The sequence below is a fragment of the Cynocephalus volans genome, chromosome 11 (genome assembly GCF_027409185.1).
Source record: "Cynocephalus volans isolate mCynVol1 chromosome 11, mCynVol1.pri, whole genome shotgun sequence".
Taxonomy (NCBI): Eukaryota; Metazoa; Chordata; class Mammalia; order Dermoptera; family Cynocephalidae; genus Cynocephalus; species Cynocephalus volans.
The window spans coordinates 93657652-93673113 of NC_084470.1; the positions used below are offsets into that span (position 1 = coordinate 93657652).

At 39.8% G+C, this 15462-nt stretch overlaps 1 protein-coding gene across 2 annotated transcripts in view; it reads right to left on the minus strand.

Annotated features, from left to right (window-relative positions):
- VGLL4 (vestigial like family member 4) overlaps positions 1-15462 on the minus strand; it is a 159619-nt gene that overhangs the window by 69168 nt on the left and 74989 nt on the right. The window contains exon 1 of one of the 2 annotated variants that reach the window (XM_063114698.1): positions 8271-8740. The exons of the other annotated variant lie outside the window; for it this stretch is intronic. Coding sequence (XP_062970768.1) covers positions 8271-8352 — 82 coding nt within the window. The 5' untranslated portion in view covers positions 8353-8740. Of the gene's footprint in view, positions 1-8270; positions 8741-15462 lie in introns of those variants that run through there. 2 annotated transcript variants of the gene reach the window in all.

Here is a 15462-nt window from a genome sequence, read left to right on the forward strand (position 1 = left end):
TCCTCCTGCATTTCCTGTCTCTGCAAATGGCAGCACCATCATCCACCCTGGACAAGCTGGAAACCCGGGGGGCACCCTCAACGTCTTCTGTGCCTCCCCCTCATCCCCTGCTTCAATCCATCACCAAGCCCTGCCAGCCTTCTCTCTAAATACCTTTAAATATCCCGTAGATCTATCTACTCTCTCCTCCAAGACCACCACTGTAATCTGGGTTACCACCATCTTGTCTAAACCACATCCTCTCCTAGTTCTACAGCCTCTCTCATTCCCTTCCAATCTGTTCTCCAACTGCGACAAGTTTGTTTTTAATGCTTGTCAGCCCGCCTCACCCCTTTACACTCCCTCCCTACCACCGGGAGGCTCCATACAGCCCCCACAGAAGGGGGCTGCTCACCATCTGCTCACCAGCACCTTGTTCCTGGTGGAAGGGGCACTCAATAAGTATCTGAGCCAAGGAGTAAGAATTTTAAGAATTTGGAAGGAGTCAGCACCGAATGGTAGAAAGACTTCAACTAAGGTGAGGACCAAAAAATGTCTATTGATCATGTCAATAGGATATCATTTACTGACCTTGTCCAGAACAATCAATGAAGTTATATGAGCAGAAATCAGATAACAGCAAATCGAGGAGAAAATGGGCAGAAAGGAAGCAGAGATAAATTGGCCTTCTTCCAATAAAAAGGAAAAGATAGTCTAATAGTGGACGTGGGACACAAGATATAGAAAAGGCTTTGTTTTTGTTTTAAAGTTGGGAGAGACTTGTTTATGAGCACATCATGAAGAGAAAGAAGCAGGAGAAGAAGGAGAAATCAGAAAAGAAACAAATCACTGATAAGTCCCTGAGGCCAGAAGAGCTAGCACCCTAGAGCACCAATGGACACAGAGCCTGAGAAAAAGGAAGACAGGATGGAGTCAGATTCAGAAGAGTCTGATTCAGAAGAGTCTGCAGGTGGGAAATCAAAATGTGGTCATTCTTCTCTTAAAGAACATAAAAGGATTCTTCTGGCTCTAGAAGAAGGCCCTCTCCTACTCTCTTTTTATTGAACAAAACATAGAAACAAGCACAGTGTATATATATATGTGTGTCTACACATACGGATTAATGTACTGTATTGTATCAAACACCAAGAGCAACGTTTGATGTCCACTGTTAGCTCTGGAAGTTCACTTCAGTCCACCTCTTCATCTTTAGTGATATGAAGACTCTAATACAAAAAAGAGCAGGCAAAAAAAAGGTTCCCATTCTGGTCTCCAGAAACTGATGGTAACTGCTCCCAATTTTGAATTCAGCTGAGCTAGAAAACTTTACACAAGTTTTATACTGAGAATGACTTAATTTTCCATCTCTTTTACCCTCTACCTAATATCACTTAAAGCGTGGTACAGCTGCTATTACATATTCCTTAAAAAGTGCCCCAAACCATTCTCATAGGTGATTTTAAAACATTAACAAGGAGGTCATAGCTTTCCAGCAGGAAAATAAAACACGGGTTCTTTGTGGTGTCGGCCAATAGTTTAATCAGTTGCTCATCAGAAAAACAATAGTTTAAAAGGACACGCATAGTAAGAATGGAAGAAAATGGGAAAAGGAAAAAAATCTGCTGACATTATAACTAAATTCTAAATCAACCCTTTGTCACTTTCATAGTACTGTCACATAATGGAGGATGTGTTTATTTTCAAAGGGGGAAAAACGTCCAGAAATGGGCACTCATCGCTCCCTTCACTGTTATCAGGGAAGAAGTATAGACTCTGTCCATCTGGATTACGGATGATGTAAACAACTTTGCTAAATTGCTTGGCAGAGTACATCTGCATCAAACCATTAAATTCTGGAATTCACTCTATTAAAATCAAATCATTAGCCAAGAAGAATTAACAGACAAGTATTTTCATGCAAAACAGATATAAAATAAAAATCAAAAGCAATACATACTGATGATTATTTTTCATTCATAATTTTAGATAGTGTATAATGCAGACTATTGTTTTAGATATGTGTTGCTCTCTAACAGTCATTTTCTGTACAATGTAGAGTATTGTTTGAATACTGGAGCAATTTAAGCTTTTTCTGTGTATCCAAAAGTCCCTGGATTAACATTGGAAGAAACCTGGCACTGCAACAAAGTTGATTTGTAACAAGTCTTAGCCTTTAAGCAAATTGCTTATTAATGCAGAACTAAAGTCTCTGTTCAGACCCTAATTAAGCTATGTATTTCCAGAAGTGTCCCCCCACTTTGCACTCTCCAAAACTGCAGAATTTTTCTAACACACAATTTTCCATTTCACCATGGATGGAGGGAGGGCTTTAACAGGTGGTGAAGAATGTGAACAAAATACTAACTGTAAAAAAAAGTTCAGACCAAAGCATCGCCACCTCTATTTAGCAAACGGTGGAGCAGCAGGTGAACGAGAAGGCCAGCTGGGACATCTGCGTGTACTCCACAGCCAAGATTCCCACAGTCTAAGATAAGCTATTGAAAAGAAAAGACATTCCCACTACTTTAAAAGACCTCATAAAAAAAGACACAAAAGTTAAAGCGTGGTTTTATAACACCAAGGTTTGGATCCCTGTACTGGCCAACTGCCAAAAAAAAGAACACAAATGATAAACAAGACAATTCCAATTACACAGGGCTCAAAAAAAGAAAAAAAAAAGACAACATGAAGCTAATTTATTTAGAATTATACACATAAGTGGTAACAGTATAAAAAAAAAGAAAAAGTCATAATTTTGACAACCTCTCCAGGTTGGGAGAGATTTTGATAAGAGAGAATACTTGGAAAAGGAGATTTACTATTTCTTGACCTAGCCGTATTTACAAGCTTGTTCATTTCTTAACTACAAACTACATGTTTTATGCACTTTTCTGTATGTATGGTATATTTCCTAACAAAAAATATTGAGGAAAAAGAGATGCCCTAATATATTCATTCCTTAGCAGAGTGTAGGCATTCCATAAATGTCTAAGAGAATGGATACTGGGTGACAAAGGGACAATGCTAAGTTCTCTGATCACACACTAAATTCTTGGTATTTCAGCTTATGTTTGCAGGCTTCTTTACAAACAAAGGGTTAAATGTCAAGAGTTTAGAAAGATCATGTAAATAGCAACAAATTAAAGAGAATTTTAAGAATAGGTTTTCCAGTCTATTTATGGTAAATAAACATTCCCTCAACTAATGGTGATTTACACTGCTAGGATTAAAACATACTCTATATACAATACCCTGAAATTAAAACAATCTACAGAATTCTAAAAAAACAAAAAATGCTGAAAAGATGGCGAATAGCAAAGCAAAATGGACAGAAATAATTCTTTAGAGCTTAGCATAACATGGAACATTCAGGAAGGCAAAAAAAAAAAGCAAATAGAGAAAGTAAAATCATTTTCAGGCCCTGCTTCCATGGGGGGGGGGGGCGGGGTACGGAGACATGAGTTCATTACAAAATAAAAGAGGGAGGAGGACTATTTTGTACTACAAACTTATGTTGCTGAGCAAGGCTAAAAAAAAATAGTTACCGTAAGCTAAATATGCAATACATAAATAGCACTAAATATAAGTCATCATAGAATAAATGTTAGCTACACAGAGATGAAACATATATAGCCAAAAACATTCCCTGGTAAGACTTTTTATAGATTTGTGTACACGTGGAAGTGCTAAATCTGAATGTAATTTCTTCACGACAAAATCCAGTTTTCTGCAACATCCTCACAGTTAAGCAGAACTAAACTATACTGAGAAGTTCTGAATCTCCTCACATGCTATGGGCAATTTTTTGTGCCTTTACAGCATGTTTTTAAAACTCTTCACAGCAACAAATCCAAGCACCCTAGGAATACAAAGGTGATGCAGACAATAGGGCAGGGAAGGCAAGGAGGAAGGAAGCAGCCAGTGTAGGTCCAAGACAGAAACAGCCGAGTAAGAAACATGGGTGGAGCTGGAAGGAAGGAGGGGATAATCACCCCTTCCCGTCACAAACTGTAATTAGAAGAAATACAAACTGGCCAGATCTCACAGATCTCTCTTGGGCTCACCTGGGCTTGTTTTATGAATCAAGCTCCTCCCAGTTTCTTTCCCTCCCTCCCCGACCCCTCCCCACTCCCCAGCCCTTTCCTACAAGTGCAAAGCTGAAGTAAAATGCATTTCCACAGCAAAATAGGTGCAAATGTGCTACCTCGGGATATATCCGGGATCGAGAGCTCCTCGCTTGATATGCAGGACTGGCTACTAGAGGCTGGTACAAAATGGCTTGCTCTGTGGCCTTTTCACCTTAATAGGACCAAAGCTCCTAAGTTTCCTGATGCCTATGAGCTCATTAGACAAAGAACAATGAAACCAGGACTCCACTAAACCGCTGGTGGTGAGGCTGGCAGAAAACAAACGAAATCCCTCAGCCAGCCTCAACGCAGCAAGCCTGTGTGTGCATTTTCCCTTCAATTCCCCCGAATTAATTTAAATGTAGCCTGTGATGAAAGTGATAATTGTGTCCTAAAACTGAACAGTTCTAAATTTTGAGGAACGTAGAATACTCTTAAGTTTTAAGAAGCTCACAATATGCAATGTATTCTTACTTTCCCCCAATATAAATCACACTATTAAATTAAAAGGAGAGCGTTCTTCTACCAAATTACACACTAATGGCTCTTAACCCACAATTAAAGTATCTCTAACAGCAGCTTAAAGCCACAGCCAACCATGAACACACTTACAAGGACCGAAGTTTTCAGCCCTGAGTAATTATGTAAATATCACCATCAGCCATGTTGGGACAAGTCAATGGTCTAGCCTGCTGCCTGGTCCCGTGGGGAATCACTTGTTGTGCACGGGCATCTACACTGTGCCTCCCCATCTGCACAATCAGAAAAAAAGCAAACCTAATTCCAGAGCAGCAGAAAGAGCTAATTCCAACAAGGCTGGTCACCCAGAGTTACCATTACCTGCTCTTTCCTGAACATCACAACAGCCTCAGAACCTGAACCAGCACTGACTGGCTTCAGGGCTGTGAGGAAGGAGAGACTGGGCTGTGGGCTGTAACCCCAGGATGTTATCCCTGTGTGGGGGCTGTGAGGGTGCCTGGGACTGAACATGATCCATTACATCAGGGAGCTCACAAGGAGACAAGATATGGAATGATTTTGGAGAGGTGGTATGGCATAGAAGAATCATAGAAGAGTCAAAGCCACTGAGTTCTATCCTCAATTCACAAACTCTCTGAATAAACATACTATTTACCTCTCTGGGCCTCAGTTTCCTTGGTGAAAACAAGGCAAAGGTATTAGATAATATCTAAGGCCTAAATAGCTCTGCAATAACTAGATAATTAGGGAATGCAAGACAGTATACAATTAAGTGCTAAATACTACAGTAGAGACTACAACTGCCACTGAAAAGATTCCACATTTTTTTTTTTTTTTTTTGGAGTAACCCTCATTCTAAACCACTTCCTGAGAGTCCAATCAGGCACTGTGCTAGGACTTGGGGATGCAGCAGTCACCAAGACAGAATGCCCTGCCTTCATGAGGCTTTCATCCTTCTAGTGGGGTATTCTCAGGTGTTCAGAAGGAAAAAAATGAGGGCTGGGGTTGGCCTGTGACCTTTTCATGGAAACAGAGGCAAGACTGGGCTTCCGGTGGGTACAATTTGAACATTCAGTGGGGTGATGTACGATGAAGTGGTTAACTGTTGAATATGGTAGTAACAAACCATAAGGTTTTCGAACAGACACATTAACTAGCACAGTTCTGCTAATTTGCTCATCATTAGTGAAGGTAATTAGTTTCCAGAAGTTAGCCAGACTTAAGATTCTTCCTGCCCTTTGCCTATCTTCTTTTCTTACCCTAACAGGCCCCCACCCCAAACGTGCTAGATGTGGTTAATTTTTTCCTTTATTCTCTTTCAATTATGCTTGCACTCAACTAGGGTGAAAGGCAGGTTTCAGGGAGCAGTTACCAAGCAGGGAGTCCATACATAAACCATTTAGAGTCGGTTCTAAAGTTAGATTTCAGGAAGACCTTGTATTCTACAAAATAATTGGCTAAAAAGACCTACTTGTGTATAAGATGCTAGAGGCTGAAGAAAGATGGTGTGGACACATTGATTTATTTTGCGGATTAGAGCTGTATCTGATATAACTGAGGAATACAGTATAACTAACCTAGATGATGAGAATAAATAACCATCTGCATCTTAACTTTTAAAACAAAGAAGTCAGAAAATTAATTTGTCCCTTAAGAGGTATGAAACTGCCTGTGCTCTAAATGAAATCAAATGTGCCTACCAACTGTACATTCCATTTTCCAAATAACTTTCCTGGAATGCTGGAGAGCTGGTATGTTTAAAACGAATACTCTCAAAGTGTTGGATTTAAAAGAACTACAACTGTTCCAACTTTTCTTACCAAAAAATCTCATGTATGCTTTACGCTCATCTTCAAAACACCCTTTGGAGTTCAAACCAGATGTGTGCAGTATTTACACTGAGAAAACCACTAGGACATAAACAACTCACTACAAACACCACTCAAATTTTGCTGTGCTTTTCTTCATTTCCTGTGTATTTATTTTGGTGTTAAAATAATGTTAACTTTCATAATAAGGAAAATAGGAGCAGATGTTTAAACCAAACAGACTTTAGCCTATTATCCCGTATATTTACTCAACTTTCAAAATCAAAGTTTCTTCCTCCCAAATAACTACGGAGAAAACTACTTTCATGTATGTTACATACTACACAACAATAAATCAACCTGGACAAGCTTTCCATAAGCTCTTCCTCACAACCACTAATTGCAGGCATGAAAAATTAATCTGGCATCAATTTCCTAACAAACCTTATATTCCTCTCTTAGGCTGATCATTATGTTTTGTTCTGAAAATATCACATTACTTGTTGACAAAGACAATACAACAAAAATTGCCTTAAAAGTTTTTATTTTTGTTCACTCAAAAAAGTTTCAAAAACTAGGTACAGTGTGTTAATTTCACAGGCAACCAGTCAGGTCACTTGCCGTTTATACCTTGCCTTTTAAACCAGTGAGTTCAGAAGCAAGATGATATTCAACACAGCAGATTCAAAGAAAGCAATTCACCAAAATTCTCATAATTGGAACTAGTAGGAGTAAAAAAACTAAGCTTTAAAAAAAAACCTTTTAAAAAATGAGATCCTTATCCATAGAGTTAAATGAAAGACAACATGAATGAGGTGTTTTTTTTTTTTCTTTCCCTTAAAGGAATAAGGATAAGTTTTCAACTGATTAGGAAACAGACTCACCCTCCCAAGTTTTGTCACTGTTTTCTTTTTCAAGAGAAATGCTCAGTTTACTAAAGGAGAAAAAATGGAAACTGCTCCTGCTGAATCAGAAAAGGAGATGTGTCCCCGATTTGTACGTGGTTACAGCAAAAAATACTCCTCCCCCTGAGCTGCATTCCCCCCCCCCACCCCAGATGCCTCTCCGGCCACTCAAACCCAGGCCATTACCACTTTTTCAAATCGCACGTAGATAATGTTCCACCAGACTAAGAAACAGCTTTTTCTCTTCTTACTAACAGAGACAGCTTGAAATACTACAAGACAGTAGGGGAACACCTCATGTTAGTGGGAGGTAATAGACAAGAATTCAGCACAGGTTTTCTTTTTTTCTTTTAATTTAACTTTGTGGTTGGTGTGTTGTATAATCATTTCCACAAGGGACCAGAGTGTGGAGGGAACATCCTTCAATGTCAGAACTCTCAGAGCTGCACAGGAAATGGGAAGCCAGACAAAGAGCCGGTCTGTGCTCTGTGACATGGGTGCCTTCCAGTCCCCCACACTGAATAGAAAAATTCTTCATTGTTTGGGACAATCGCTCCCGAAAACAAAAACTCACTGTAACTTTTTGTTCCCCTCTACGTGCAAATCCGAAGTTCTCTTGGAATACAACATGGATACGGCAGAGGGTGATATGTTTAAAACAAGTTATCCACCCACCCCCTCCCCCCAAAAAACACCAAAACGACACGTTTGACTTTTACTTGGGCCCAAGAAGTTCCCCTACAGAAAATACCCAGGGAAGTAAAAAAGAAATAAATGTTCAACAGTTAATAATAGAAAGAGCAAGAGGCAAACTTGAACACTTCACGTTCACGGCCTCCCCATCCGGAACCCGCCGTCGTCCCCGACGTCCCCCAGGCCCGGGAGCGTCAGGGCGCGCTCCGAAGCGGAGCGGAGCGCGAAGGGAGAGGCCGCTTCAGAAGCGAAAGGCGGCTCTCCAGAGCGAGCGTTACCTTCGTAGCACAGAATGCCGATGTTGTTGTTCATCTTGTCCAGGTACTGGAAGTTCAACAGGTCCATCTTCATCAACAGCATTGATCGGGCTCGAGGAGAAAACCAGCTCTCCGCCCTCGCCCGGAAGAGTCGGCTTCCAAATTCAACGGCGGCTGAACAGCTGCCGGCTCTTCTCCTCAGCTTCACAAAGACAGAGGCACGGCCTCAGAGGAACACCAAAAAGTATGTAAAAGGAAGAGGGAAAAAAAACCACGCACAAAAACTCGAGCTCGCGCAAAACCCTTCGAGGGTTTACGGGCAGATGGTCCACGGATGGTATCCTTGACGGGGCATGAAAAAATCGGTTCACAAGTCCTCACTAGTCTGTCTTCGAGATAAAAGTGGGGTGGGAAAGAAAAGCACGAAGCACACTGCACGGGACAAAGCCGCGCTCGCCGCCCGACAGCCCGCTGCGAGGAGACCGCGCTGACAGGCCGGCCCCGCGCGCCGCGACTGCCGCGCAAGCCGGTCGAACGGCCGGGGTTGGGGGGAGGGGCCGGCGCACGCGCACTGCGTCCAGGCGCCGCAGGCGTCGGGGAGCGTCGGCGCCGGCTCGGCCCCGGCGCACGAAGGGCTGGGGAGGCGGGGAGTCTACACCAAGGGGCCGCTTCCTGTCAGCGGCCCCGCCACTGCAAAACCGTAGGAGGAAAAAGAAAACCCAGGAAGTTCCTTTTTCAGGAGCTGAGCACAAAGTAAAGAATCCACCATGGAAGCAAGTTTCCATGGAACTTAACTTTTGTGTATCTGGACTTTGGGGCTTTGGAAACCCAAACTGTTTTGTAAGGGTTCTTTGGTATTTTCCTATGATTGCTTCGTAATGTCTATTTACACTGTAACTGTATGTTTACATCTTTAATGTTAATGTTACGTATAACCCCGTAGCAGGGCTGGCCCGTGGCTCACTCAGGAGAGTGCGGTGCTGATTAACACCAAGGCCACGGGTTCGTATCCCATATAGGGATGGCCGGTTGCTCACTGAGTGAGCGTGGTGCTGACAACACCAAGTCAAGGGTTAAGATCCCCTTACCGGTCATCTTTAAAAAAAAAAAAAAAAAAAATTGAAAGCCTACCAGAAATTTGGGGGAAGGGTACAAATTTTCATTTTGCACACTTGACAGCCGCCCCACCTGTGTATTAGACGCTGGTGGCATGCCACTGTGTAGTTCCTTATTGGAAGGACCTGGAGCTTAAACTTTGCATCTCCAATGCCTAGCATGGCCAAGTAGGTGCCCAAAAGCTGTTTACTGAATGAGTCCTGGGCCGGCCTGTGGCTCACTCGGGAGAGTGTGGTGCTGATAACACCAAGGCCATGGGTTCGGATCCCATGTAGGGATGGCCGGTTGCTCACTGGGTGAGCGTGGTGCTGACAACACCAAGTCAAGGGTTAAGATCCCCTTACCGGTCATCTTTTAAAAAAAAAAAAAAAAAAAAAGAATGAGTCCATCACTGAATCTTCAGTTTTCAGCATGCGAAGAGCACATTAGCAAAGTCCGAAAAATAAAGGTTTTATCTTTTAGATCGCAGCTAGCTTTTGGCACAACAAACAGACACACTTTACCACAGGAAGTGTTTCTATATTGACATTATTGTATGCTGTTTGGAGATTTAGAAGGTATCAAGGGGTGTGCTATCTTGTAGACTAAGACCTGCGATTTTAATACTCTAAAATAAGATTTGAGTAAATTATTTCAAGGGATTATATGTTAAAAACCCAGCAATAGCTGCATTTGGGGTATTAGGCAAGTTCATGGCAGGTTGTTCTAATCAAATCTTATTTGGAGATTCACAGGACACCCAAATTCTATTGCCATCTCCCCTGCAATAGCAATAGCTGGGGTGAGAGCAGGTGAAGGCAGCAATGGAAGAATCAAAATTTCACAAGCTTTCATTTTTAAGGATACTTATCAATGCCACATTACATATTCTAGATACTGAATAAGCTATGTTGAAAGATGTATGCCACCAATTGTAACTAAAATATTTAATAATATTTGGTGGGGAGGGTTGGAAGAAAATTCCTATAGCATCTAGCATACATAAGATTATTGCACTTAAAATAAACTTAATATCTTTAGGCATCAGATTCAAATTTATGAAAGATAATACTAACCTTTCCACAAACTTTTTGAAGTACCCTCATGTTAAAAGCACTTCATTAAAAAAAAAGATTAAAATTCAAAGGATAGTTTTAGAGTACTATTAATGTGCAATGTTCTTTTACCTAAGTTCTCAATGATAAAAATGCATGCATCATTAACATATCCCAAATAGGAGAAAGTTAGCATCAGTGGAAAGCTTTTAAAAATCCTGATGCTGAGGTTGCATGCCAAACTAATCAGAAGGGTTGGGATCTAGCACGAGTGGCTTTTAAACAGTCTCAGGTGATTTCAATACAAAGCTGAGGCTGAGAACCATTGCTTTTATCTGGGAAGAAAATAAAAAACTGCCTTTAGATACTTCATTTTAAACATTTATTTTGAGAGGGAGAAGTTTTGTTTGTTTTTTTCCAAGTGATTTAAGCACATGATTCAAACAACACAGTTGCAAGGATATGAGTAAAATATTTAGTAACCTCCCTTTAATGAGTCTGCATCACTTAACAACAGCGGTTCTCAGCCTGCTGCCAGTGACTATAACTCGAATGCACTTTCTCGCAGCATGGTGCTACTGAAGTGTGGTTATCTGAGGGGTCCAAGAACCACCCATTATAGTCCCCAAGAGACAGCTACCAAAACAGGATGAACAATTAGAAACCTTTATAGCAACTTGACAGACTAATTTCATGTCTCAAATATAAATAGTAAAAAAAAAGGGGGGGGGGGGCTGGCCTGTTAGCTCAGTTGGTCAGAGAGCATGGTGCTGATAACACCAAGGTGATGGGTTCAGATCCCTGTACCGGCCAGCCACCAAAAAGGAAAAAAGAAAAATTGTGTGGTTTGTATTTTTTCACATTCCTAGTTATTGAGTTTCTTGCATTTTACAAAGTATCAGTCTGCAACAAAGCCTGACTTCCACAGAGAAACCCTGTGTTAGGGGCTAGGGACACAGCAGCCCAGCTGCACCGCATGCCCTCCAGGACCTGGGCTAGCCTTTTCCATCCCAGCTCCTCACACTTGCACCTTCCATTTTGAGCATATTGAACTACCTGCAGTTTCTCTACAAATCACAGTTATTTCACTTCTCAGTGAACACGTTCTCTCTTCATGATAAACTTTTCCAGCCTGTCTACTCAGCAAACACCTGTTCTTCCCTCAAGACATGGCAGGAGCCTGTCCTGTCCCGTGAAACCTCCCTGGATTCCTATCCTCCCATCTCCTCACTTCCTACTCTGCCCTATCATTACTGTATACAGACAATTCCCAACTCAGACGGTTTGACTTAACAATTTTCAACTTTACGACAATGTGAAAGCAATATGCATTCAATAGAAACTGAACTTCGAATTCTGAATTTTGATCTTTTCCCAGGCTAGCAATATGCAGTATGATACTCTCTTGCCATGCTGGGTGAAATCATCTAATGCCAAGATGATCTATTTTATAAGAAAGTTTTCAGTATCTCATGTAATTCATTGAATCCTGTACTGAAAGTGTTCTAAGCATGTTCAAGGTAGGCTAGGACCAAGCTAGGATGTTTGAGAAGTTAGGTGTATTAGATGCATTTTTGATCTACAGTATTTTCAACTTACAATGGCTTTATGGGTACTGTAACCACCATCATAAGTCAAAGAGCATCTGTATGTGGCTCATTCCTAATCACACCTAGACATTCAGAGCAAGGACTATGCCTTCTTCACCTTTTCAAGGTCGGTCTGGCAGAAGCCTGGTACATGGTAGGCCATCTTTAAATACCTGATAAATAAAATCAGTAAGATTAAAAAATCTGAAAGACAAATCCTCCATTACCCCCTCCCTACTGCCAGCACATACCAGACTATCTAACTTTATGTTATTAGATGTCTGTCAGCATCTCTTGGGGAACACAATCTAGATTGTGATTATTATACTCAGGGTAAAATCAACTCATTCATTAATCCCCCAAACATGGATAATGTCATTCTTCTCAAATTCACTCACAGGCTAATATATTCAATTAAACTAAGAACAGGACGGTTTTAAGAGAAATTGGAAAGATGGATCTAAATTTTATCCACACACAAAAAAATCAGGTAGAAAAAGCTAGTTTTTTTTTTTCTTTTTTTTCTTTTTTTTTTTTTTTTTAAGAATGAAGAAATTGGATCTACCATATTTAAAACATAAAGCAAAGAATATTTGGGGGTGGTGGTACTGGGTACAGAAGGAGCAACACTCAACAGACACCATCATATTATAGGAATCAGATATCCAGCCCAGTGGGAATGGGGAAGAGTTGGAATACGAAATAAATATTATTGGGAAAAGAGGCCGTGTGGAAAAGAACCCAACTAGAATCTTTATACCATACACCAAAATAAATTCCAAATGCTTTAAAGATGACATATGCTTTAAAGTTTTTACAGTAGAAACTTACAAAACTAGAAGGGTATGTTCAGACTATCCAATTTGGAACAGGGAAACATTTTCTAAGCCCGAAATTAAAATTTTAATTAAAGAAAAAAGTCACAGAGGAAAACAATGAAGAATGTGACTGAATATACAAATTTTATGCTCTTGTACATTTAAAAACACCAAAACAGAACTTCTTTCCTCTGTCTCTCTCCCATACCCATCAATAAAAGCTGATGAGACTAGGGCTGGCCAGTTGACTCACCTGGGAGAGCATGGTGCTGATAACACCAAGGTCAAGGGCTGGGATCTCGGAACTGGCCAGCTGCCAAAAAATAAATAAATAAAAGTACCAAAATGAAGCAGAGAGGCAAAACACAAAACAGAAGAATGTATTTGTAACATGTATTATGATGGTAAAAGATAAATATTCTTGATACGTGAACAACACTGAAAAATAGAAAGGACAACAGAAAAAAATAAAGAAACCACTTGATCTAAATAAATATTTTTGAAATAAGAAAAGGGCATGAGAAAGAAACAAATGACTAGTACATTTTGAGAACTATTCAACCTCATTAATAAGCAAAGAAATACGAATTTAAAGAAATTAAGTGATTTTCCATTCGCCAAATTAACAAAAAGAAATGTCTTTTCAATCTTATTTCTTGCTAGTGAGGCAAGATGCCACTGGAATACTTGTTCACTGCTAGTGACAGTGCACACAGATAATGCCTCTCTACAAGGCAGTCTGGCGCACACACTACGTGCAGTGTGAACAGTGCTCATGCCCTTCTCCCACATTGGGCTCTACCTCTAGAACTCTGTCTTAAGAGAGTAATAAGATTTGGCCAAAGAATTAGAAAAAGATGCTTATACGGCCGAGCCCGTGGCGCACTCGGGAGAGTGCGGTGCTGGGAGTACAGCGATACTCCCGCTGCGGGTTTGGATCCTATGTAGGAATGGCCGGTGCACTCACTGGCTGAGTACCGGTCACGAAAAAGACAAAAAAAAAAAAAGAAAAAGAAAAAGATGCTTATATTACTGCTATTTATAACAATGAAAATATGATGACCTAGAAGTCCAAAAATGAAAGAATGCATTAAAACTGTGGTGTATCAATGAAAGACTATTATGCAGCCATTATAACACCTTGAAAAATATATGACATGAGGAAATGCTATATTATATACTATATGGTAATAGTACATTTGTTAACTGAAAACAAGTAAATAAAAATAAACAATGTATACCAATTTTGCTTATATATTTATAACTATATGCACATATATAGAAAAAAGTATACATGTGCATTAAAAAGACGGGGAAGTATACCAAAATGTTAACAGTGCCCATTTTTGGATGGTGGGCGTTTTTTGCATTTTCCTCTATTTCTAATTTACCTACAAAGAGCTCGTTCCTTGTATAATGAAGGTGGGGGTGAGGAAAGCTCCCCACCTTTTAAAGAGCAGGATCATAATGAGAAAATATTCCCTGGTAATAAATAAGCAATGGATCATATACTCATATATCTTATTTCAAAATACCATGATATCTCCTTTTGATTTAGGTTTAAAAACTAAAGATAATAAAAATCGAAACATCTATTTAAACCTTCAGAAGATTCAGAGATGTTCAAGATGAGATATCTTTCCTAAAGAGGAGAGTCAACAGGGAGAATTCCCTCTACTTTAACTTTCCGAGCTTGTAGTCATGTATGCATACGCTTCTTGTCTTCTAATGTTTACTAATTATGTCATATATTAGTATCAGTTCCCCAAACCGGACCATAAGCTTCTGGAAGGAAAGAAAACTAAGCCTCAGTTCTTATAAAGCTCCCCCACAATACACAATATGTCTCCATAAATGTTAATTAAGGCTCCATTTCAGCATCTTTGTGGGATAATGATAGCAAAAAGAAGAACAGAGAGCCCAGACTAATTACTAGACTGAATTGTTTAATTTGCTCGAGGGTTGATCACCAAAACTGCAAGCTGCTTAAAAAAGCCAAATGATCAAAGTCACTCTCCAGACATTTATTTAAAGTAAAATGCTTTCATGTGAGCATTTGCAAAGAAGGGAAAGTTTTAATGTTAGGTCTAATAGTAATGTCTTCAGAAACACCAGGAAATATAAATAACCCTACTGGGCTATTTTGTTCCCCCTTGGATTCAACTGCTCTCTTCTTTTCAGGATTTTAAGGAAGCTGGATATTTAGGGGGGAGGGTTTTTTTTTTGTTTTTTCTCTCCTTACCATACATGTTTTTAAAAATCACTTTAAATCGCTTCTCGGCCTTTTGGCTAAGATCAAGTGTAAAAATCACTTTAAGCTGACATGTAAATAATAATCAAAACAGACCTTATCAAAGAAAGACCATAAGTTTTACTATACCTTCATTCTAAGTATCAGTTAAACAAAAAGTTTAATGTGTAAAAATGTCACATTTAAGAGCATCTCAAGAATCCACTGCAATTTATGGGCACATTACTCAGTATAATATAAATAGTAACAATGATAATGATGATGATGATGATGATGTTTGTAAAACACTTCATTGGTCAAGGCAATTTCACTTTTTAATCTCATTATCTTAATTTACTAAGATAAGGTTGTAAGAAGGAAAGTATAGAAAAAAAACCTAGCATTGAGTGGTAAGAAAGAAGACCT